This window comes from Pseudochaenichthys georgianus, unplaced genomic scaffold (assembly GCF_902827115.2).
Source record: "Pseudochaenichthys georgianus unplaced genomic scaffold, fPseGeo1.2 scaffold_696_arrow_ctg1, whole genome shotgun sequence".
Classification (NCBI taxonomy): domain Eukaryota; kingdom Metazoa; phylum Chordata; class Actinopteri; order Perciformes; family Channichthyidae; genus Pseudochaenichthys; species Pseudochaenichthys georgianus.
This window is the reverse complement of record NW_027263250.1, coordinates 69,131-95,381: the sequence shown is the minus strand read 5'-3', so window position 1 is coordinate 95,381 and position 26,251 is coordinate 69,131. Positions and strand designations below refer to the sequence as shown.

Here is a 26,251-nt window from a genome sequence, read left to right as displayed (position 1 = left end):
TGTCCCCTCTTCTTCATGTCTCTTCTACATCAACATGTGTCCCCTCTTCCTCATGTCTCTTCTACATCAACATGTGTCCCCTCTTCTTCATGTCTCTTCTACATCAACATGTGTCCCCTCTTCTTCATGTCTCTTCTACATCAACATGTGTCCCCTCTTCTCCATGTCTCTCCTACATCAACATGTGTCCCCTCTTCTTCATGTGTCCTCTACATCAACATGTGTCCCCTCTTCTTCATGTCTCTTCTACATCAACATGTGTCCCATCTTCTCCATGTCTCTTCTACATCAACATGTGTCCCCTCTTCTTCATGTCTCTTCTACATCAACATGTGTCCCCTCTTCTCCATGTCTCTCCTACATCAACATGTGTCCCCTCTTCTTCATGTGTCCTCTACATCAACATGTGTCCCCTCTTCTTCATGTCTCTTCTACATCAACATGTGTCCCCTCTTCTCCATGTCTCTTCTACATCAACATGTGTCCCCTCTTCTTTATGTCTCTTCTACATCAACATGTGTCCCCTCTTCTTCATGTCTCTTCTACATCAACATGTGTCCCCTCTTCTTCATGTCTCTTCTACATCAACATGTGTCCCCTCTTCTTCATGTCTCTTCTACATCAACATGTGTCCCCTCTTCTTCATGTCTCCTCTACATCAACATGTGTCCCCCTCTGTGGAAAGAGACTCTGAACGTTTCAGGAACAAAGGGGGGTACAGTGCTATTTTTTATAAGTGGGGGGGTGGACCGAACATCCTTTAGGGGGGTCGTCGCCTCCTCTAGGGGGGTCCGGGGCATGCTCCCCCGGGAAGTTTTTTTTTTTTAAATATTGAAGTTGAAAGCATCAATCTGGTGCACTTTGACAGCAACATGAACCCTACCTTAATAACACCTTAAAGCGGACAAAAGGCACTGGAGAACACTCACTAACACCCTTTAAGGAAGCAAGCTAATGCCTTAACTCACTCAAATAGTTGTTTACTTATTTCAGTGAAACGAATGTGCGTAGAGTTTTAAAGGATGCGGATAGTCTCACCTTGATTCTGGCGCATTGCTTATCGTTTTATAGATCTATTCTCATCCACCATCTTTGTTTGTGACGTAAAGAGTGTAAGAGTCACGTTTCTGAATCGGACACTCTGACTGGATGCAGTCACGGCCAATCGGATTCAGAGGGTTGCCTGTCTGTTCCGTTGTCATGTGTACTGAAAAGAGAGCCGGTATAATACTCACGGACTCCGGTCAGTGATGTACCTGAACGCGTTCAATGAACGATCGTTCATGAACGCGTTCATATTTTGGGCGAACGTGAACTGAACGTACTGTATTTCCGCTAGATGAACGTAATTGAGAACGCGTTCATTCTCAGCGCTGTATTATAACGGCGTTCAAAAGTGTGCCAGATTTCATGCCTTTCAGTCGAAAACCCAGTTAAAACACACCGTAAACAGGCTTCAAAATAATGCGGAAAACCACCCAATCTGGCAACAGCAAGCTGCCTGTGACGCGTGCGCGCCTGTCACCCCTGGCTGTCGCACTAAAATATAAATATACTAAATATATCAGACTCCTCACAACAAACAATGTGGAACCGCGGAACCGGCGAGCATTGAATGAATGAATGAATTAGTATGGACGAAGCCGAGAGCAGCTGCAGCAGCACTCGCTCAGAGCGAGACTCTACGGCGTCGGCGTATGAGCATTTAAAAGAGTTTTACGTTAACAAATCTAACGTTTGCCTGTAAACTGCGTCCGCCCGGTTTGAAAAAGCAAGTCCGTACATCGACGACGTCGACAACAAACCTTAAACGGCACATTGAGAATAAGCACACGACTAGCCTTTCACGGTATGTGTGAGTGGCGAATAAAAAAGAGCCGAAACAGATCCACTACCACCCAGATCCCATTAACATCGTACAGGAGACAAATAATAGCTCGCAGCAACGTATTGAAAAAATAACTATAAACTATAAATTAGTTCAACATTTTGAATTATGAACTATGAACTGAACTAGTTCATTTTAAAATGTGTGAACTGTGAACTGAACTAGTTCATGTAGAAAGTGAACTTTCCCAACACTGACTCCGGTACTGCACATTACTCCCGAGACGTTTTTAAAAAAAAAAAAAAAAAAAAGTTTTTATTTTTTTAAGTGAAACATCCGGGGCTTTTCAGAAAACATCCGGGGCTTGAGCCCAAGTAGCCACCCCCTAGCGCCGCCACTGCTCTGGATGTATCTGAGACCTGAGATATACTGATGAGAAACTGTATAATAGGGACCTTTGAACTGGGGTTTGAGTTCTACTGGTTCGGTCTCTCCGCAGGTACATTCTGGTCACGGTGGGTCCGGTGTTCACAGAGGAGATGTGGAGGTTAGCCTGCTGCGCTCTGCAGGACGCCTTCTCTGCTACACTGGAGCCTGTCAAGGTACACACGCACACACACACACACACACACACACACACACACACACACACACACACACACACACACACACACACACACACACACACACACAGAACACTTTTATTACTTTTGGAGATCATCTGGCATTCAAACCTACTGTCAGAATCAAACTACTGCACATAGGGAACAGCTTGTAACTGTGTGTGTGTGTGTGTGTGTGTGTGTGTGTGTGTGTGTGTGTGTGTGTGTGTGTGTGTGTGTGTGTGTGTGTGTGTGTGTGTGTGTGTGTGTGTGTGTGTGTGGTGTGTGTGTGTGTGTGTGTGTGTGTGTGTGTGTGTGTGTGTGTGTGTGTGTGTGTGTGTGTGTGTGTGTGTGTGTGTGTGTGTGTGTGTACTTTTTTCCGTAATAAGATTTAGCGCTGTAAAAGACCAAATGAGTGGTGGTTCATTTTTTTTTCCTAATATGTTTTTGTCTGACACGCCTCCGATATATTCCCTCTTGCACTGCTATTGGCTAGCGCTCCAACACATTGTCCGTGATAGGCTAAGGGCGGGACATCTATAAGCGGTTGATCAATCACAACATCAGCAGGAGAGGACTCTTTAAAGTAGAGACACTACATACTGATATACACCTGAACATCAGCAGGAGAGGACTCTTTAAAGTAGAGACACTACATACTGATATACACCTGAACATCAGCAGGAGAGGACTCTTTAAAGTAGAGACACTACACACTGATATACACCTGGACATCAGCAGGAGAGGACTCTTTAAAGTAGAGACTGCACACTGATATACACCTGGACATCAGCAGGAGAGGACTCTTTAAAGTAGAGACACTACATACTGATATACACCTGAACATCAGCAGGAGAGGACTCTTTAAAGTAGAGACACTACATACTGATATACACCTGAACATCAGCAGGAGAGGACTCTTTAAAGTAGAGACACATACTGATATACACCTGAACATCAGCAGGAGAGGACTCTTTAAAGTAGAGACACTACATACTGATATACACCTGAACATCAGCAGGAGAGGACTCTTTAAAGTAGAGACACTACATACTGATATACACCTGAACATCAGCAGGAGAGGACTCTTTAAAGTAGAGACACTACATACTGATATACACCTGAACATCAGCAGGAGAGGACTCTTTAAAGTAGAGACACTACATACTGATATACACCTGAACATCAGCAGGAGAGGACTCTTTAAAGTAGAGACACTACACACTGATATACACCTGGACATCAGCAGGAGAGGACTCTTTAAAGTAGAGACTGCACACTGATATACACCTGGACATCAGCAGGAGAGGACTCTTTAAAGTAGAGACACTACATACTGATATACACCTGAACATCAGCAGGAGAGGACTCTTTAAAGTAGAGACACTACATACTGATATACACCTGAACATCAGCAGGAGAGGACTCTTTAAAGTAGAGACACTACATACTGATATACACCTGAACATCAGCAGGAGAGGACTCTTTAAAGTAGAGACACTACATACTGATATACACCTGAACATCAGCAGGAGAGGACTCTTTAAAGTAGAGACACTACATACTGATATACACCTGAACATCAGCAGGAGAGGACTCTTTAAAGTAGAGACACTACATACTGATATACACCTGAACATCAGCAGGAGAGGACTCTTTAAAGTAGAGACACTACATACTGATATACACCTGAACATCAGCAGGAGAGGACTCTTTAAAGTAGAGACACTACATACTTCAAAGGTTATATCAACAAACAAAGCATCAGGACTCTGCAGGGCTTACAGCTGTCGACAGATAGCTGCACATGCTCTCAGCCACAACACTAGTCACTGTTTATGTAACAGATTGTGACTGTTGCATGTTGGGCTTTTGTTTTCGAACATATTTATTTATTTAGGACTTATGGGTGGTTATATAAGAGCTCCTTTTATCCACTGCAATGACACATTGAACTGTGACTTTGAGACGTATTAAAGGCAGTTTTACACACTTCAAATGTTTGTAGATATCAATACTTTTATATATATTAGTCAGAATTTTGAAAAATAATCTGAAATGTCCGAATTCTGAAAAAAGTCAGAAAGTCAGAATTATACAAATAGTTAGATTTTGCAATAAAAGCTATAATTCAAGGAAAAGTCAGAATTTGATTGAAAAGTCAGAATGTTTAAAAAAAGGTCAGATTTCAGATGAAATCACTTTTGATCACAACACGTGTCCCTAATCGTCTTTTGTCCCTCAATCTTATAATTTGTTGCTGCTCAACAACTTGATAACTTATTTTAGATTTTGAAAACCTCGACAGTCACTTTGTATAATCCACTGCACTGTGTGTCCACTTGCAAATTCAGAGAGAACATTCATTATTTCGGTTTCATGTGTAAGACTTCAATCAGATATATTGCTGTTATGGAATTAAAAGAACTGAACTTCCATAGTTGCATGATTTATAAAACAAAAAGGGAAAAAAAGGGGGATTTGGACGAACATTAAAAGTCGCCTGGAGAAATATTGACTAGATTACCATGAAAGAAGTCATCCAATAGATTGTGTAGGACACTGGCAGCCCTTTGCATAAAGCTTATCCTTAACATGTAGCTTATGCTTTCAGAAACATCAACACTGACCTCTGACGGCTTTATGGAGCCGCTGAATTATTCATAAGCGCTGCATTTAGGTCACATCGCATACATTGTACATACTGTGTTTTAATACTTGGACTTCATCAGGTCGACTCTTTTTCATTTGATTTTCACTCACGTGAAGAATCTGCATGGACTCACCATCTTACATAATTGTATCAGAGATTATAAAACATAAAAAGCCTTTGAAAATCAGAGGTTTTAAAAGGCCTTTTGCACAAAAGCTACAGCATTGTTTTGCCAAAGGAAATGAAAGTCCAAGGCTCAGGAAGCCACGAAGACAAATCATAAAACATATAAAGCATTATGAATGCAGTCGTCCATATGTGTATTTAGTTTGTAGTGGCAACCAAACTTTCCAATAAGTCACTACAGAGCAGGGTCGATGACACGTAACGCTAAAGCAGCAGCATTTAAAAAAAAAAAAAAAAAAAACTTAAAATAACAAAACCTAACCTCAAGGGATAATGTCCTGTCGCCCGCTTATTACACGGCCACATTCTCAACAAAGTAACGACTTGACTCCCAATATTAATTGAAATGCTTTTATTGATTTAGATAATGTTTTTATTGATTTAAAATTGCGTGCATCCGCTAAGAAAAATAGTCCGTTGTTACCATTTGAGCTACGTAGCAACGGCAGCAACGGCTTCGATAGCATTTTGCTTTTTGATTACAGATTTGAAAACATCGTTGCTTGCTTTAAAAGTAGCACAACACATGATGTCAAAGCTTGGAAAGTCTGTAGATATCCCTGCCCTAATGCCCTAATATGTGTTGCCGTCTGATGTCTGGACCATTACATACAAAGGGCCGCAGCTCCGTGTGGAGGGTTTCTGCCCCGTTGCTGATCGTCTTTAAATCGCTTCATAGCCCATAATGTGGTCCGTCTTTTCGCCTCTCTTTCTTCTCCGCTGTGTTCTTGTCCCTCTTGTCTTTTTATTTTCTTCGCTGGCGGCTCATCAGCCACTAACCATTCATCCAAATTACTGTGCTCTCCAAATATATTAAAAATAATATTAAAATCCTCCATGTTGCTCTCACACGGTAGACAACTGAAAACTAAAGACAAGCAAACGGTTTGCTTTTCGGCCAAACTGTATTCAGTTCAATCGACCGGACTTCTTTCTGCAGAAGTGAGCGTCCTTAACAACGATAAGTCCTTGACAGCAGTCTGTCTGTACTGGATTAACAGCGTGTCACGTGTTCTGAATTGACCAATCAGAATCCAGTATTCAACTACGCCATGTAATAATACATGCTATCTTTTTTTGTAATTTTTTTGCAGACATGGAACTTTCAGCACATTAAACAAAGTACAGAACAATTTGTCTGTTAAAGGAAATCAAAATACCCATCCCCTGTCCCATTAGGTCATGGTCACAGTAAATAGGAAACAAAGAAAGAAATAATTAATACAATGAAAATAAATAACTCACATCACAAAGTCACAAGGAGCAGGAATACAGCAAATTCACATTGAGTAAAATAATAAATAACAACAAAATTATGAAGACATTGGAGAACAATAGGCCATGTCAGTGTCAGGGGTAATAGTGAGGTCATTTATATACAACAGTAATGGGTTCCAGGTCTCGTGGACGGGTTCTAAGGATCCTTTCAGCGAGAGTCTTAGCTTCTCAAGATGAATGCGCTGCAGACGTTCCCGTATCAAGTGGAGTGGAGAGATGCAGCAGATTGTTTGCACTGAACACGTGGCTTTCAACTGCCTCTACATTCTGTCCATTTTATTGACAATTTTAACTTGTTCTGGGACCGCAGACATGTTTTCAAGGCAGATGAAGTTTGCCTGAACAAGTCAGGAGTGAAATTGTTTATCTCTAACGTATTCAACTGCCTGCGTCATCAATCTGTTCCCTCTGCCAAGGACAAGCGGCAAGAGGAATCAAAACAGGAGAAAGACACATCGCGCAGAAAACCCTGAAGACGTATCACTGCACCCGCCTGAGGAATGTTCTGATTATGGGAGACATATGAGACACATGGAGGAGTCTCCACCGCCCTTCACCCCCCCTATCACATTTGAGGATACTCTTCCTTCACCCCCCAGCTCTCTCTACTCTCCGTCATCAATGATCAATGACCGCATGAAGGCGATACTCAGGGTTGGCAGCATGTCCTTTTAAGTGAGAGTGTCGAAAAGCTGAACGCAGGTGGCGAAAAACAAATCTCCAGGTTCACTATCAAATCTATAAAGAGAGAATTAGCTTTTATAATTTGGAATTGAAAAACGCATGACAGTCTTTCTTCTCTGACATAATTGCCAAAAACAAAAACAACGCCCGTGTCTTGTTTGCTACCGTCGACAGACTAACAAACCCCCCAGTGTCAGTAGCCTCTGAATTTCTAACCACCAGGGCCTGCAATGACTTTGCCTTCTTCACTGACAACATTCAGAACATCAGACAAGCAGTCAGTGCCTCTGCATCAGGAACAGCAGATGTGTTGTCTCTGTGTCCACTTAACATCAATTCAGACACCATGACACAATTCCATCAGATTAATGATAAAAACCTGGAGGACATTATTCAACTTCTGAAGTCCTCCTCCTGCTGCCTTGATATTATTCCAACAGGATTTTTCAAAGATGTTTTGCCTTGCATGGCCTCAGATCTACTTCATATAGTAAACAAATCTCTTCACTCAGGTATTTTTCCACAGGCCCTGAAAACTGCAGTCATTAAACCGCTCTTAAAAAAGAATAATCTAGATGCTTCAGTAATGAACAATTACAGGCCCATATCAAACCTGCCATTTCTAGGTAAGATCATTGAAAAAGTTGTTTTTCAACAGTTGAGTAATTTCTTGCATTTAAATAACTGTTTCGATATGTTCCAGTCACGCTTTCGTCCAAACCACAGCACTGAGACTGCTCTTGTAAAGGTCTTTAACGACATCCACTTAAACACAGACAGTGGCAGAACTTCAGTGTTAGTATTATTAGATCTCAGTGCTGCGTTTGACACTGTTGACCACAGCATATTACTAGACCGACTGGAAAACTGGGTGGGACTTTCGGAAACAGTTCTAAATTGGTTTGAATCCTACTTAAAGGTGGGGTAGGTAAGTTTGAGAAACCGTCTCTAAATACACTTTTGGTTATATTCCATGGAATGCTCTTAACATCCCGATAGCAATGAATATCTGAAGTGCTTTGACAAAAATGCCATACAAAAATATCATCCGTGGAAGCCGTAGTGCTGTAAAAAGCACGACCAATCATTTTAGCTGGCCCGGCTAAAATAACTGGATGGCCTACCTGCCTGTCAGCCTTCCATCTGTGCACAAACTTATCTCGTGCCCTCATTGGTCATGTGCGCGTTCGTGTGTGTTGGAGGAGGGGCTCTGTGAGGAAGTGGCAGATTTTTTCCGGCTGTGTATTTTCAAATTCTAGCGCACTCGAGCTGGTTTCTCCAAAATTACCTACCCCACCTTTAAAGGACAGAAACAACTTTGTTTCTATAGGTGAATACAAATCTGAGTTGACAAATATGACATGTGGGGTTCCTCAAGGCTCCATATTGGGGCCTCTTCTCTTTAACATCTACATGCTACCACTGGCTCAGATAATGAAGAACAACAAAATAAGTTACCATAGCTATGCAGATGACACACATTTACGTAACAATTTCACCAGGAGACTATGCTCCAATTCAAACACTGAGTAAGTGCATTGAACAAATCAATGACTGGATGTGTCAGAACTTTCTCCAATTAAACAAAGATAAAACTGAGGTAATGGTTTTTGGAGCCAAGGCAGAACGTATAAAAGTTAGCGCTGAGCTTCAGCCTGCAATGTCACAGCAGGATCTGGAGACACGTGTCCATGCCTTTATCTTCAGTAGACTCGACTACTGTAATGGTGTCTTCACAGGTCTCACTAAAACATCTATTAGAAGCTGCAGCTGATTCAGAACGCCGCTGCTCGAGTCCTCACTAACACTAAGAAAGTGGATCACATCACTCCTGTTCTGAAGTCTTTACACTGGCTTCCTGTGTGTCAAAGAATAGATTTCAAAATACTGCTGCTGGTTTATAAAGCACTGAATGGTTTAGGCCCAAAATACATTACTGACATCCTGCTAAACTATGAACCATCCAGATCTCTCAGGTCTTCAGGGACTGGTCAGCTTCCTGTCCCCAGAGTCAGAACTAAACCTGGAGAAGCAGCGTTCAGTTATTATGCTGCAAGTATCTGGAACAAACTCCCAGAAACCTGCAGGTCCGCTGCAACTCTGACTACTTTTAAATCCAGACTGAAGACTTTTCTTTTGTCGCTGCTTTTAATTGATACATTCACATCTTAAACTGCACTGTAACTTTTATTATCTTTGCTTTTTATCTTTGCTTTTAAATGAGTGTTTGTAGATATCATTTTATAATATGTTTCTTATGCTATTAATGTCTTTCATTTTTGTAAAGCACTTTGAATTACCTTGTGTTGAAAGGTGCTATATAAATAAACTTGCCTTGCCTATCAAGACATGCTATCTTTTGAATACATATATAAACAAAGCAACCTGCTTGTTAACCTTATTGTTTGTGTTTTCCTAGAACCTGCTGGCATGTTTCCACAGCGGGTCGGACAGTTTCTCCGGAGACGCCTGTGAGGTGAAGGTAGCGGCTCCGTCTCACTCTCCTGCAGCCGAGGCCGAGTACTGGAGGATCAGAGCCATGGCTCAGCAGGTCAGACCTAAACACTGTGACTCAAACTCCATGAGAGGAGCACTGTACGTGCTTTAGAGCGCGTAATGTAGTGTCCCATAGAGTTAGTAATTGTGTAATATCTGGATATCTTAAGAAAGAGACTGGAGACAGGAGCCTATGACGTGTTTAATTGCCGAATACGTAATTTCTGAAAGTCTTAAGTTGTCACAGACATTATAAACGTACATCATTTCCTCTTATTGAGTCGTTAAATAGTGTGTCTTCTAACTCGTCAGAACTTAAACTATCATTATACTGTACTGTACTGGTTTGCTATCTGCAGCTGGTGTTTGAATCATGCTCTCGGACTTTCCTGGAATTAAGCATTTTTTCCAATTCACAACGTGCTGAAGTGACCTTTGCGGAGAGGTTTTGACTCGATATAACTGATATGAAAAGGCCCAGCATTGGTCGAGTTATTTTGCACGTTCGTTGGGCTGTTTTTCCTAACCATTATTCTTCCAAAACTACATTATTATTGTGATGCTCAGATTGGGTTACTAGTGGCATTTTACAGGTAACTAGTATGTGTAACGGAATTACAGCCCTGGTTATAACTCTTCCAACTGAAGTAGACCGTTGAGATAATTCTCAAGTGATCATTTTTAGAAAAAGTCAGCATTTTTTGAGAAAGTCTGAATCTGAAAAAAGGCGGAATTCTGAAAAGATTTCAGAAAAAGTCGGGATTCTGAATGAAATCTGAAAAAAGTCATAATTCCGAGAAAAAAAGTCCGAAAAAGAGAATTTAGGAAAAGACAGTCAAAAAAGTCTCTTAGAAAAAACTCAGATTTCAGATTTTAATATCTTTACCCAAAATTAGATCCCTTGTATTATTATTATTATCGTTACTATATGACGTGTCCTCTTTGTGTCCCAGGTCTTCATGTTGGACACCCAGTGCTCTCCAAAGACGCCCAACAACAAGGAGGGCTTCGAGCACGCTCAGTCCTGCGTTCTGATCATCGAGCTGCCGGCCGACCAGCAGGCCAACGGACACGCTCAGAAGAGGTTATTATTCAAAACACTCGCAATGATCCATCTCCTGCATTGAGTTAGCTTCTTTAGCAATAGAAGTATAGAATATTCATTTCTCCTATTTCTAGTTTGTACTTTTTCAGTATTTAACCCTCACTAACTGGCTTTGCTTGTTTTTCTGCTGCTGGGTTTCAGGAAAATTGGGTAAGGCTGTTTTTCTGTAACGTGATTTACGTACGTGATATGTTAAGTGTGGTATACTTTGAGGGTAAAATATATTTAAGCTGCTCCAAAACCCAAATAATTCTCCGTAAACTACAAAACTGTAGCTGTTCCTGATGCAACAGATTACTTACTTATCTATTTTATTTGTATTTACTTGCACAATTGTATCTGTTTTATTGTGTCGCTCTGTTGGAGGAGCCTGTGACCTAAGATTTTCATTGACATATCTACACTGTAGCTATTTACAAATGACAATAAAAGCCTTGAGTCTGGAATGAATCTTAATTTAAGAACATTCAAAATATCTGGATCTGAAAAAAGTCATAATTCAGAAAAGAAAGTCCCGTATCTATTTTATTTGTACTAACTACTATCTTGAATGAATCTTTATTTAAAAACGTTCTAAATAATATGTCTTCATCCTGCAGGATCCCGTTCCGCACCATCGTTGTGAGTCTGCTCTCGCACCAGGTGCTGCTGCAGAATCTGCACGACATCCTGATGGAGGAGTTCGTGAAGCAGCCTGAAGGAAGTGAGAGGGTCACGCCGGGGACCTCTGACCCCAGCAGGGCCTCCGCCGGCTTCCTGCGATACATCTCCATGACCAACCTGTCCATCATCCTGGATCTGCTGCTGGACTCCTACAGGTTAGATGGATGGATGGATGGATGGATGGATAGATGGATGGATGGATGGATAGATGGATAGATGGATAGATGGATGGATGGATAGATGGATGGATGGATGGATGGATGGATGGATGGATGGATGGATAGATAGATCGATGGATGGATGGATGGATGGATAGCTCGCTGGGTGGCTGGCTGGCTAGCTAGTCGATAGATCGCTGGCTGGATGCTGGCTGGCTGCTCGCTCGCTGGCTGGCTCGCTGGCTGCTGGCTGGCTCGCTGGCTGGCTGGCTCGCTCGCTGGCTCGCTGGCTGGCTGGATCGCTCGCTGGCTGGGTGGCTGGCTCGCTGGCTGGCTCGCTCGCTCTCTGGCTGGATCGCTGGCTGCTGGCTGGCTCGCTGGCTGGCTGGCTCGCTCGCTGGCTCGCTGGCTGGCTCGCTCGCTGGCTGGCTGGCTCGCTGGCTGGCTGCTGGCTTCGCTCGCTCTGCTCCGCTGGCTGGCTGGCTGGCTCGCTCGCTGGCTCTCTCGCCTGGCTCGCTCGCTGGCTGGCTGGCTGGCTGGCTCTCTCGCTCCTGGCTCGCTGGCTCTGGCTGGCTCGCTGCCTGGCTCGCTCGCTGGCTGGCTGGCTCGCTGGCTCGCTGGCTGGCTCGCTGGCTGGCTGGCTCTCGCTGGCTGGCTGGCTGGCTTGCTCGCTGGCTGGCTGGCTCGCTGGCTGGCTCGCTCGCTGGCTGGCTGGCTCGCTGGCTGGCTGCTGGCTCGCTGGCTCCTGGCTCGCTCGCTGGCTGGCTGGCTCGCTGGCTCGTCGCTGGCTGGCTCGCTGGCTGGCTGGCTGGCTGGCTCGCTGGCTGGCTGGCTCGCTGGCTGGCTCGCTCGCTGGCTGGGTGGCTGGCTCGCTCGCTGGCTGGCTGGCTCGCTGGCTGGCTCGCTGGCATCGCTGTCTCGCTGCGCTGGCTGGCTTGCTCGCTCGCTGGCTGGCTCGACTGGCTGGCTGGCTCGCTGGCTGGCTGGCTCGCTGGCTGGCTCCTAGCTGGCTGGGTGGCTGGATGCTCGCTGGATGGATGGATGGGTGAATCCTTATTGATCCCAATTTGGGAATGTTTCGTTGCAGCAGTTAAGAAACACGGCCATGTACACGATAAATTAAGACCCAGACTACAGTCCAAAATATTTCTGATTTTCCTGCACATGACACTCATACATAGATGCAGATAGAGCTGCAACTAGCTGCATCTGTATTAGGAAAATATGGTTTGGTGTATACAAATGTGACAAAAGAACATCCAAATCCCAAATGATAGCTTTAAATGTCTTTATTTGACCCAAAGGTTTTCAATAAAACAGTGAAAAGCAGGAACACTCCATATTTGAGAGGCGTATAACATTTCCTGGCATTCTTGCAGGCTTTCTCTTAACTGATTATAAAAAGAATCTATGCTGCTCTTCTCTGATATGAAACATGTACATATATTTAATAGGTATACGTATGTGTCCCAAATATATATGTTCATTTAGTTCATCTCTTATTTAAAAAGTTACTAAGCTGTATATAATTTCAATTGTATCTTTAATCTTGTGTGACTCTGTGCTGTCCTGTTTTTCATTCTAACCCTGTTGCTATTAAACATCTGAATTTCCCCGCAGGGATTAATAAAGCTCCATCTTCTCTTCTCTGATATTCTGCAGGACGGCGCGGAACTTTGACACGCGGCCCGGTCTGAAGTACCTCCTGATGAAAGTGTCCGGTGTGTGTGGAGCGGCTAATCTCTACCGTCAGTCAGCCATGAGCTTCAATCTGTACTTCCAGGCGCTGCTTTGTGCCAACGCTGAGTCAGGCCGAGAACATGACCGCACAGCAGGTACACGATCACACCCAAAACCCTACGTTTAGATCAAAGGAACACGATCACACCCAAAACGCTACGTTTAGATCAAAGGTTCACGATCACACCCCAAAACCCTACGTTTAGATCAAAGGAACACGATCACACCCAAAACGCTACGTTTAGATCAAAGGTTCACGATCACACCCAAAACCCTACGTTTAGATCAAGGTACACGATCACACCCGAAACCCTACGTTTAGATCAAAGGTACACGATCACACCCCGAAACCCTACGTTTAGATCAAAGGTACACGATCACACCCAAACCCTACGTTTAGATCAAAGGTACACGATCACACCCAGAACCCTACGTTTAGATCAAAGGTACACGATCACACCCAAAGCCCTACGTTTAGATCAAAGGTTCACGATCACACCCGAACCCTACGTTTAGATCAAAGGTACACGATCGCACCCAAAGCCCTACGTTAGATCAAAGGTACACGATCACACCCAAAACCCTACGTTTAGATCAAAGGTTCACGATCACACCCAAAACCCTACGTTTAGATCAAAGGTTCACGATCACACCCAAAACCCTACGTTTAGATCAAAGGTACACGATCACACCCAAAGCCCTACGTTTAGATCAAAGGTACACGATCCCACCCCGAAAACCCTACGTTTAGATCAAAGGTACACGATCACACCCAGAACCCTACGTTTAGATCAAAGGTACACGATCACACCCAAATCCCTACGTTTAGATCAAAGGTACACGATCACACCCAGAAACCCTACGTTTAGATCAAAGGTACACGACACACCCAAAACCCTACGTTTAGATCAAAGGTTGACGATCACACCCAAAACCCTACGTTAGATCAAAGGTTACGATCACACCCAAACCCTACGTTTAGATCAAAGGTACACGGATCACACACAAAACCCTACGTTAGATCAAAGGTTCACGATCAACACCCAAAACCCTACTTTTAGATCAAAGGGGTTCACGATCACACCCAAACAACCCTACTTTAGATCAAGGGTACACACGATCACACCCAAACCCTACTTTATATCAAAGGTAAAACACGATCACACCCAAAACCCTACGTTTAGATCAAAGGTACACGATCACACCCAAAACCCTACGTTAGATCAAAGGTACACGATCACACCAAAACCCTACGTTAGATCAAAGGTTCACGATCAACACCCAAAACCCTACGTTTAGATCAAAGGTTCACGATCACACCCAAAACCCTACGTTTAGATCAAAGGTTCACGATCACACCCAAAACCCTACGTTTAGATCAAAGGTACACGATCACACCCAAAACCCTACGTTTAGATCAAAGGTTCACGATCACACCCAAACGCCCTACGTTTAGATCAAAGGTTCACGATCACACCCAAAACCCTACGTTTAGATCAAAGGTGAACACGATCACAACCCAAAACCCTACCGTTTAGATCAAAGGAACACGATCACAACCCAAAACCCTACGTTTATATCAAAGGTTCACGATCACACCCAAAACCTACGTTTAGATCAAAGGAACACGATCACACCCAAAACCCTACGTTTATCAAAGGCACGACACGACACACCCAAACCCTACCTTTAGATCAAAGGAACACGATCACACCCAAACCCTACGTTTAGATCAAAGGAACACGATCACACCCAAAACCCTACTTTATATCAAAGGTTCACGATCACACCCAAAACCCTACGTTTATATCAAAGGACACGATCACACCCAAAACCCTACGTTTAGATCAAAGGAACACGATCACACCAAAAAATAAATCACACCCAAAACCCTACGTTTGATCAAAGGAACACGATCACACCCAAAACCCTACGTTTATATCAAAGGAAACGATCACACTCCACAAACCCTACCTTTAGATCAAAGGAACACGATCACACCCAAACCCTACGTTTAGATCAAAGTTGACGATCACACCCAAAACCTACTACTTTAGAGCCAAAAGGAACACGATCAACACCCAAAACCCTACGTTTAGATCAAAGGAACACGATCACAACCCAAAACCCTACGCTTAGAGTCAAAGGAACACGATCACAACCCAAAACCCTACGTTTAAGATCAAAGGAACAACACGATCACACCCAAAACCCTAACTTTAGTATCAAGGAACACGATACCACAACCTCAAAAACCCTAGTTTATCATCAAAGGTTCACGATCACAGCACCCCAAAACCCTACGTTAGATTCAAGGAACACGATCACAAACACCCAAAAACCGCTAACGTTTATGATCAAAAAAGGATTCACGATCACGATCAAAAACCAGAACCCCTAACGAACCACTGAACGTTTAGATCAAAGGTACACGATCGCAAGCCTAAAACCCTGACCTTAGATCAAAGGAAACACGTATCACAACCCAAAAAAAACCCTACCGTTAGATCAAAGGAACACGATCACACCCAAAACCCTAACCTTTAGATCAAAGGTACACGATCGCACCCAAAACCCTACCTTTAGATCAAAGGTTCACGATCACACCCAAAACCCTACGTTTAGAATCAAGGTTCACGATCACACCCAAAACACTACGTTTAGATCAAAGGTTCACGATCGCACCCAACCCCTACGTTTAGATCAAAGGTACACGATCGCACCCAAAACCCTACGTTTAGATCAAAGGGTACACGATCACACCCAAAACCCTACGTTTAGATCAAAGGTTCACGATCACACCCAAACCCCTACGTTTAGATCAAAGGTACACGATCGCACCCAAACCCTACTTTAGATCAAAGGTACAACGATCACACCCAAAGCCCCTACGTTTAGATCAAGGTATCACGATCACACCCAAAAACCCTACGTTTAGATCAAAGGTTGACGATCACACCCGAAACCCTACGTTTAGATCAAAGGTTCACGATCACACCCAGAACCCTACGTTTAGATCAAAGGTACACGATCACAACCGAAACCCTACGTTTAGATCAAAGGTACACGATCACACCCAAAACCCTACGTTTAGATCAAAGGTTCACGATCACACCCAAAACCCTACGTTTAGATCAAAGGTACACGATCACACCCAAAACCCTACCTTTAGATCAAAGGTTCACGATCACACCCAAAACCCCTACGTTTAGATCAAAGGTTCACGATCACACCCAAAACCCTACGTTTAGATCAAAGGTTCACGATCACACCCAAAACCCTACGTTTAGATCAAAGGTATACGATCACACCCAAAACCCTACGTTTAGATCAAAGGTACACAAATATATTTCGTACCATCACTGCATCTTAACCTTGCCTTAATGCCCAACTAAAAGCCCCGCCCCCTTTAGTTACCATTAATAATTGGACAAGCTTGAAGGGGAAAGACTACATTGCTGTGAGCCTTTGATAGTTTCTATTCAGGCTTGTAGCTTTAAAGAGGCCCTAATCTTTCCCCTCTCCTGTAGTGTGTTATATAGTGCATGTAAATGGTCTGCAAAGCCTGCAAATCATACATTGGACTCCTTGGTTTACTTTCTGAACATAGTGACATCATTATATAACACTTGTGCTTCTCTTGGCTGGTGCTCCAACACATTGTTCGTGATCCAGATCCAGAGACAATACAATATCCCCTTTTATTTCATCCAGGTGAAGAGGCTGCTGTTTGAGGAAGGGGAGGGAAGCTCTGACTCTTCTCACCCAGGATCCGCCTCCTCAGAGGACGAAGACATCTTCGAAGAAACAGCACAGGTAACACACTCACACACAAATGAACACACAGCTCTTTTCTGTGCATGTGGCTAAATTCTGTATGTTTTGCTAATCCTGTCTGTCTCAGTATTTTTATTTAAATTCTGTATTTTGCAGATTTATTTTAAAATCAGGATTTATTCAGAATTATTTTTTAATTCCGAACTTTTTCTCAAAATTATGACTTTTTTTCAAAATGTCCGACTTTGTCTCAAAATTACGACTTTTCCAACCGTCTACTTCAATTGGAAGAGTTCTAACCCGGGCTGTAAGGCGTACTTAAAAATGTATTCCGTTACAAATACTAGTTACCTGTAACATGCAATCAGATGCAATCAGTAACGCATTCTGAGCATCGCAATATAAAGTTTTACAAGATGAATGGGTAGGAAAACTCTATCCATGAATCCACCTAACTCTGTTTCCTCCTCCTCCTCCTCGGCAGGTGAGCCCCCCTCGAGGTCGGGACAAGCGTCACCCCTGGCGAGCCCCCGTCCCCTCGCTCAGCGTTCAGCCTCTGAGCAGCGCTGACTGGGCCTGGCTGGTGAAGCGTCTCTACAAACTGATCCTGGATCTGTGCAGCAGCTACATCCAGATGCACCGCGACCTGGAGAGCACTCTGGAGGAGGTGACTCTGCTGAGAGGAGGAGGAGGAGAGCAAGTCTTCTTCCTGCCTCTCTTCCAGTCAGAAACCTCCACTCCCACCTCAGCAGGGGGTCTGTCGGCCAGGGAGACGCCTTCAGAGGACGGAGGGTATCGGTGTCGGGAGGCGGAGAGCACAGCGTCCCCCGGAGACACTCCGACTCCAAGTCCAAGCCCCGGATACAGGTCTGAGAACAGCGCATATCACATGAGGCTTGTCTGATTATCAATTTATAACTGAGGGGTATTTTAGTTGGGCAAGCTGATTTATATAGCCCCTTTCAACACAAGGCAATTGAAACTGCTTTAGAAAACTGAGAGCAGAATTAAAAGCAACCATGTTCTGATTGTAACCTGATTTCATGTAAAGCGTCTTTGAGCATTAGGAAAAGCGCCATAAAAATCCAATGTATTATTATTATTATTATTATTATTATTATTAACCGTTTCCTGTCTCTTCTTCGGCTGCACCGGCAGTCTTCCCCTAAACCTGCGACAGGGAAGCGACCGGAGGGACTCCACCCTGACAGGAAGCTCAGTGGGAGGAACGTCTGGGAGGAGGAAGGAGTGGTGGGAGAGCGCCGGGAACAAACTGTACACCATCGCCACGGACAAGACCATCAGCAAGCTCATGATGGAGTACAAGCGCCGGAAACAGCAGCAGCAGAGCAACGTCAACCTGTTCATGAAGGAGCAGGGCCGCGGTGGAGGGGCGGAGCCACAGAGACCCCCCCTGATGAGACCCCAACATCTGGTGGACCAGCAGGGGGGGGGGCCCCCACTGAGGCACTCTGTCAGCGCGGGGCCGGAGGTACTGAGGCAGGAGAAGAGACCCAGATCAGGGTCCACCATCAGCTCCCACAGCATCACCTTGAGGGACTCGGAGGCCCAGATACAGGTGCAGAGAAGAAGAGGGATATCATAAAGACATCAAATAAAATAAATAACACAATAAATGGTTTTATTATTTCACCACAGAAAGAAATAATTAATAAAGAAATAAAATATAAAAAATATATGTTGTTCTGAAATCTGACAAAAAAAGTTGGAATTCTGAATAAAAAGTTGGATTTTTTAATACAAACTTGTGTTTAAAAATATGTTTATAATCTAAACTCACCAAACACCTTTTTTGTTGTTGTTGTTGTGGTTAATATCGGAATTCAGAGAAAGAATAGAATTTTGAAAAAAAAGTCGGAGTTAAAAAAATATTCGGAATTCTGAAAAATGTTTTGGGAATTCAGAGAAAAAACTAGGAATTCTGAAAAAAAAGTTCTGAATTCTGAGAAAAAGTCCAAATTCTCACTCAACCTTTTAAAAATGACTTTCCTCGACTACATCACAGACCGGCAAACGGGTGCATCTGTGTTGAATACTGTGTCGTTGACGCTGTCTCCCTCCTGCAGGCGTGGACCAACATGGTGCTGACGCTCCTGAATCAGGTCCTGCTGCTCCCGGACTCGTCCTTCCTGGCTCTGCTGCCGGCGCTCTACCCCTGCGTCAGTCAGCTGACCTGTCACGTGACCGACGCTCGAGTCCGCCAGGCGCTCCGAGAGTTGATGGGCCGCGTCGGGAGACTCTACGACATCATCGTGTGACGACTGGACGAAGACACGCGGACGGTTGAAGAGCGAAGTCTGTGAAGGACGTTCAGATTAAAAGTAGAATGAGGATCAGTGCTGTCATGTGATGGCGCCGCTGATTGATGATTGGCTGACGTAATGGAAAGGTGAGGCATCAGAAAACAACCGTCTCTGATGTTTTCGTATGGATTTGTGGCGCTTTGGAAGAACATCATGTGACTTTAAATGGGAGGTTTTGATTGGCAGATGAAGAACAGAGGATTCAGTTGCTTTGTTTATGATGGACATGTTGTTGTTGTTGTTTTAAAGGGAATGTGCCTCTTGTTATTTTGTTCCTGTACTGTGTCAAAAGCTTTTAATATGATTTGCTGTTTATCAGTTTTGAGGAAAACTGATTTGCAGAGTTGCTCATAATCGAATGACAGCATTGTCATGTTGTCCAAGTATGCTTCCACCGAGGGGAGAAATGATACATGGATTACATGGCGCTTTTGTTACGGAAGAGGATTAGCGCTATAAAATATTTTGAGATCTGACCAATAGGGTTTGTTTGTTTTGAGATTAAAATCTGAATTCTGAGAAAAAAATTGGAATTTCAGAAAAAGTTAAGATTCTGGGAAATAAGTCGGAAAATTGGAAAAAAGTATTTCCCCCCCAAAAAAAACTGAATTTTGAGAAATAGTCGGAATTCTGAAGAAAAATTCAGAAATCTGAAAAAGTTAGAATTTTGATAAAATGTCAGAATTTACTAAAAAAAAATTATTTTGATAAATTGTCAGAATTTTTAGAAAAGTTGTAATTCTGAGAAAAAAATTGGAATTATTACTTTTCTCAGAATTCTGACAATTTGTTACGGAAGAGGAATAGCGCTACAAGATATTTCGAGATCTGACCAATAGGGTTTGTTTGTTTTGAGATTAAAATCTGAATTCTGAGAAAAAAATTGGAATTTCAGAAAAAGTTAAGATTCTTGGAAACAAGTCGGAATATTGAAAAAAAGTATTTTCAGAAATCTGAAAAAGTTAGAATTTTGACAAAAAGTCAGAATTTGCGAAAACAACAGAATTTTGATAAAATTTCAGAATTTTGATAAAATTTCAGACTTTTTAGAAAAGTTTAGAAAAAAGTTGGAATTATTACTTTTCTCAGAATTCCGACCATTTCACTCAAAGAAAACATCATTTTTGCTCAGATCTAAAAAAATTAAAATGTGACCTCTTTCTCAACCATAAGTCCTGGTGACGTAAATGTGGACAAAAGCAATGAATTATTTTAATGTTTACCTCCATTATTTTTCTTTTGACACCTTTTCGAGTGACCCTGATCATAGTGATGAAGGTCACCGACAGTGCCAGATCAGATGAAGGTCACCGAGTGAAAGCAAATTTAAAAATACTGTAATTTTATTTAATTGTTTATTTAATTCTGCGAGTCAGGCCACATTAAATACGCTGGAGAAACATGTCTTTGCATCTGATCTGATTGTATATTAACGCGTGTCGCTGCAACGCATTTTCTATATCCAGCTTTGAAAACTGTGCGCTGAGCTTTTTGACAGAATGTTTATTGTTCAACTCTCTGAATCAAATATTTATTCAAACCAAATCCCACATACAGTTTGTGTATTTTGAAAGCTTATGATTTACATGTGTGTGTATATAAATTATATGTATCCAGTTTAAATTATTTATTATTTAAGATATTTAAAGTGTGATTTCCTGCATTTTCTTTGTTGTTTTTATACTTTCACTTGATGCAGTGTGTGTGCATGTGCTTACTGATTGACATGAGGTACGATGGAAGCGTGACCAACTATTGTTAAAATGCCAAAAAGCGCGATCACATGACGTTACATCTAAATACAAACCTGTCTGTAATCCGAGGCAAAGAAGCAGCTTTTACACATTTTAAAGTGTTTATTTTGGGTTTCCAATATCAAGCCAAAACGTAACAATTGTATTCATAATATTTCCACATTTAAGGCGAGCACATTTCCCTGAAACAGATTCTTGCTCCACAGAGGATACACCCTTCAGATTCCAATGACCACCTGCCTCACTGAAGATGTCATGCAATTGTCAGCAAAAATGTATCATCTCTAGGTTGTACGCTTGTATATTTATAATTAAAACGCCACTAAAATCACGGTAAGACAGTTATGAAGTGTGTTTGGACAATGCAAGGGTTATCTGTACATCTCAGAGTGGTTACCAAACAGAGATTAGGTTACGCCCTATGGCGGCTGAATCTGTACACACTGATTTATGCCACTGTGCTTTTTACAAGAGATTATGAGTGAATGGAAGAAGAGAGGGTTGAACTGATGCTACCTTCAGGAGGGAGGAGGGAGGAGGTGAACAAGCTCCTAACAAGATGTACTCTCCTTTTTCACTCAGTGGCCGTTTCTCAATGTCGAGTACACCTGCTGCAGAGCAACTAGTTCAAGTATACTACGTCATCGAGTGGCGCCGAAGGACTGTTTAAATCAGGGGTCTCAAACTCAAGGCCCGGGGGCCAAATCCGGCCCGCGACTTCATTTTATGTGGCCACGCAAGAGCTTGCAAAGCATATAATACGTTTATTATACGGTTACATGCCACTTTACAGAAGCAGGTTGCCCATAAACTACATGTCCCACAATGCATTTTGGTTTGTGACATGGCACTGAAGAGACTTGCAATTATTTGCCCTGGACATCTGCTTTCAGACGTAGTTAATGACTAAGTTATTATCCTATCCGATAGTAATCCAATGCAAAGGCAATAATGTAATATAATTTTATATATATATATTGTATATTTATATAGTTACAACTGGCCCTTTGAGTGCAACCTTTTATGCGAATGTGGCCCGCGATGAAATTGAGTTTGACACCCCTGGTTTAAATGCATGTTAAATGCCCAGCATTCTGCGCCACTCGATGACGTAGTATACTTGAAATAGTGGCTCTGCAGCATGTGTACTTGCGGTTGAGAAACGGCCAGTGTGTCATCATCTAAACGCTTTGTCTCTTTTGTTTTGCTCTCCTTTCACCCGGTCCCTCTGCTGCCCACTGTCTCTTTAGTTTGAACATCAGCAGGAGAGGACTCTTTAAAGTAGAGACACTACATACTGATATACACCTGAACATCAGCAGGAGAGGACTCTTTAAAGTAGAGACACTACATACTGATATACACCTGAACATCAGCAGGAGAGGACTCTTTAAAGTAGAGACACTACATACTGATATACACCTGAACATCAGCAGGAGAGGACTCTTTAAAGTAGATACACTACACACTGATATACACCTGAACATCAGCAGGAGAGGACTCTTTAAAGTAGAGACACTACATACTGATACATCAGAGGAGAGGACTCTTTAAAGTAGAGACACTACATACTGATATACACCTGAACATCAGCAGGAGAGGACTCTTTAAAGTAGAGACACTACATACTGATATACACCTGAACCTCAGCAGGGGAGGACTCTTTAAAGTAGAGACACTACATACTGATATACACCTGAACATCAGCAGGAGAGGACTCTTTAAAGTAGAGACACTACATACTGATATACACCTGAACATCAGCGGGAGAGGACTCTTTAAAGTAGAGACACTACATACTGATATACACCTGAACATCAGCAGGAGAGGACTCTTTAAAGTAGAGACACTACATACTGATATACACCTGAACATCAGCAGGAGAGGACTCTTTAAAGTAGAGACACTACATACTGATATACACCTGAACATCAGCAGGAGAGGACTCTTTAAAGTAGAGACACTACATACTAATATACACCTGAACCTCAGCAGGATATGTCCTATATGGTGTACGGTTTTCAAACGTTGGAAATGCATCTTGCACATTTCCTGCCAGATCGTCATCATGTCTCCATTGAATAGTACACCATGCGTCCCTGACCCGTCCCCAAGTGTCCTAGTTATTGCTGTTGATGGCGAGCAGCAGTGGACAGATGTTGTCAGTGTGATCAGCAGCAGAGAGGAGGATTTACTCCGTGTTAAGTCCCTGGCAGCATCTATAAATACAAACTGGAGAGTAATGCAGCAGCAGTTCACTCCGTCATTCCAACATGTGACAGGAGGCACTTCTACTCCAAACACACAGTTGACATATTGCAGAGATTAGAACAAGATGCCGAGGTTGTGGCGCGCCGGACATCACGTGCACACACTTCATCTGTATTATAAGCAGATTCAAAGCACTCGTTCAATTCTGAGGAGAAATCCGTGCATTGTTGCATCATCAGTAGAGAAAGTCTTTGCCAGATGTTAAGCTCTTTTTGCTTTCTGAATCGTCCATGCTCATCGTCTGTCCTTTTGCCGGGAGAAAGTGATCGCATTTCTTTGCCTGATTTACAGTCAAATCAACAACAACAGCTCTGTTCTGAAATGAAGGGATTACTGCGACAGATTGAAGACAGAGTGCTAGAGAAGCTAGTTGAAGAAGATAAAATATGTCATTTCTGTGCAAGATAATATATGAGGGAGGAAGTCAAAATGAAAATCAGAACTGGATGAAAAAATGCTAAATATGCAATCAGGCAAATCTTTTTTTAGGCACTCAAGTTCTGAAATGTTCCGCAGAAGCAGCTTTGATTTGGTTTATTTCTGGTTTAAAGTCAGTTAAATATTTCCAAGCGTAAAGAAGAATGGAAAGTCAGGTTTGAAGAGAGTTCAGAGGTCAACATGTTGATGACATTCCTGCTATTTAGTCTTGGCGTCTCCGCCGACTACTTTTGCTGCTGCGACGAAGCAAACCGTTTTTTCAATTTACATTTAGAGATGAGCAAAAGGACATTCATCGGCACGGACGGTCTGACCAATGCTCCATTGAGTTGCATTGTGGGAAGTGTAGCATTAGGTGGTTGGTTTGAGTCGAGCTCCAAAGCCACCGCTCGTCAGGATATCTCTGATCTCTGACTTGTTTTGATTTTGACAATTGGTTTTAAAATGTGTCTCCCGTCAGTCTGCCAACTTTACCACTTACCAAATCCCGTGAAGCACGAACTGCTTATATCAGAATACTGTGCAAAACAAATAGTTGAAGTCACCAATATTTGAACTGAACTCTAATCAAACATGTGTCAAATACAAAATGGGAACAGCTGCATTTTGGTTAGTGCATTCAAGTTATCACATGGCCCACTGCCAACTGGTTTCAGGTGAACCATTAGAGAGGGGTGGGTTGGGTTTGATGGGTTTGCATTGCTGAGCTTCTTTTCTGTTTTAACTGCACCTTAGTCAGTTAGCCGGATGAACTGGATCTGGATCTCTGCCTCCTGAAACTCTGGCCCAGACGCCCAAGATTGTTTCCCCATTCAGTGTAACTTATTCACTCCAAAGACAAGGTGTGTGTGTGTGTGTGTGTGTGTGTGTGTGTGTGTGTGTGTGTGTGTGTGTGTGTGTGTGTGTGTGTGTGTGTGTGTGTGTGTGTATGTGTGTGTGTGTGTATGTGTGTGTGTGTGTGTGTGGTGTGTGTGAGGAACAGCATCACATTGTCCGTGACTCTCTCCCAGAGGAAAGTGTTTTTTAAGGCTGTTCTTTGGAACTGTAAAAAGTGTAAGATATTTCCACATGTCTCGCTGCATGGATGTGCAGACGTTCCTGACGTGAACGCAGCTTTTCTGCACACTCACTCGGGTGCTTTGTTTGAGTGTGTGCTTCCTCCTCTGACCCTGAACGCCTCGCTGTTGGACCGGTCAGCTAACGTCGTGGCTGTGATTTATAAAAGTGTATCTTATTTTCTGCTTTTGATCTGAAAGTAAAGCTCCTGTAATAATCTCTCCATGTCCTTCCTGCTCTGCCTGTGCCTGTCTCTCCGTGTTGTACAATAAAAGATGTTTATCTCACATGTTTGTCGTCATGTTTCACAGCTACAACTAAAATATGTTTAAACACCTCCTCATGCTGCGTGAGTTCTGCAAAATGTTGTTAAAGTTAGAGAATGATTTAGAGCTGCATGTTTCAACATGTATAAATCCCGCAGTGAGTGTCTCATGTTGTCAGAACAACCCTCTGGTGTTAGTTTTCTTTCCAAATAAATCAAAAAGTGTTGACTGATGATGCTATGGCATGTCTATGACCATTTGGAAAAGCGCTTTAAAAATTAGATGTATTATTATTATTATTACTACATAATAATAATAATAATCCTCCAGTCTGCTCTCCTTAGCAACGGTCTCCCTCCTTAGCAACGGTCTGCTCTCTTTACCAACGTTCTGCTCTCCTTAGCAACGGCCTGCTCTCCTTAGCAACGGCCTGCTCTCCTTAGCAACGGCCTCCCTCCTTAGCAACGGTCTGCTCTCTTTACCAACGTTCTGCTCTCCTTAGCAACGGCCTGCTCTCCTTAGCAACGGTCTCCCTCCTTAGCAACGGTCTGCTCTCTTTACCAACGTTCTTCTCTTCTTAGCAACGGCCTGCCCTCCTTAGCAACGGTCTCCTCTCCTTAGCAACGGTCTGCTCTCTTTCCCAACGTTCTGCTCTCCTTACCAACGGTCTGCGCTCCTTAGCAACGGTCTCCTCTCCTTAGCAACGATCTGCTCTCCTTAGCAACAGTCTGCTCTCCTTAGCAACGGTCTGCTCTCCTTAGTGACGGTCTTCTCTCCTTACCAACGGTCTGCGGTCTGCTCTCCTTAGCAACAGTCTGCTCTCCTTACCAATGGTCTGCTCTCCTTAGCAACAATTTGCTCTCCTTAGCAACAGTCTCCTCTCATTAGCAACGGTCTGCTCTACTTAGCGACGATCTGCTCTCCTTAGTAACAGTCTGTTACGGAAAATGAACAGACCTCTGGAATTTACAA

General features: G+C 43.0%; 1 protein-coding gene across 1 annotated transcript; it reads left to right on the top strand.

The window, feature by feature from the left end:
* Window positions 1-13,382: 13,382 nt before the first annotated feature.
* On the top strand, window positions 13,383-21,579 carry LOC117443889 (brefeldin A-inhibited guanine nucleotide-exchange protein 3-like). Its single transcript, XM_034079699.2, has 5 exons — window positions 13,383-13,488; window positions 17,108-17,209; window positions 17,655-18,037; window positions 18,329-18,749; window positions 19,258-21,579. Exons 1-5 carry the CDS (start codon window positions 13,474-13,476, stop codon window positions 19,447-19,449), a joined length of 1,113 nt encoding a protein of 370 aa, XP_033935590.1. The 5' UTR covers window positions 13,383-13,473; the 3' UTR covers window positions 19,450-21,579.
* Window positions 21,580-26,251: the final 4,672 nt, after the last annotated feature.

Bases quoted from the DNA above. Each gene is read 5' to 3' on its own strand.
- LOC117443889 (XM_034079699.2), top strand. The intron at 17,210-17,654 runs GTAACACACTCA...CCTCCTCGGCAG, and splicing joins TCTTCGAAGAAACAGCACAG to GTGAGCCCCCCTCGAGGTCG. The intron at 18,038-18,328 runs GTCTGAGAACAG...CTGCACCGGCAG, and splicing joins AGTCCAAGCCCCGGATACAG to TCTTCCCCTAAACCTGCGAC.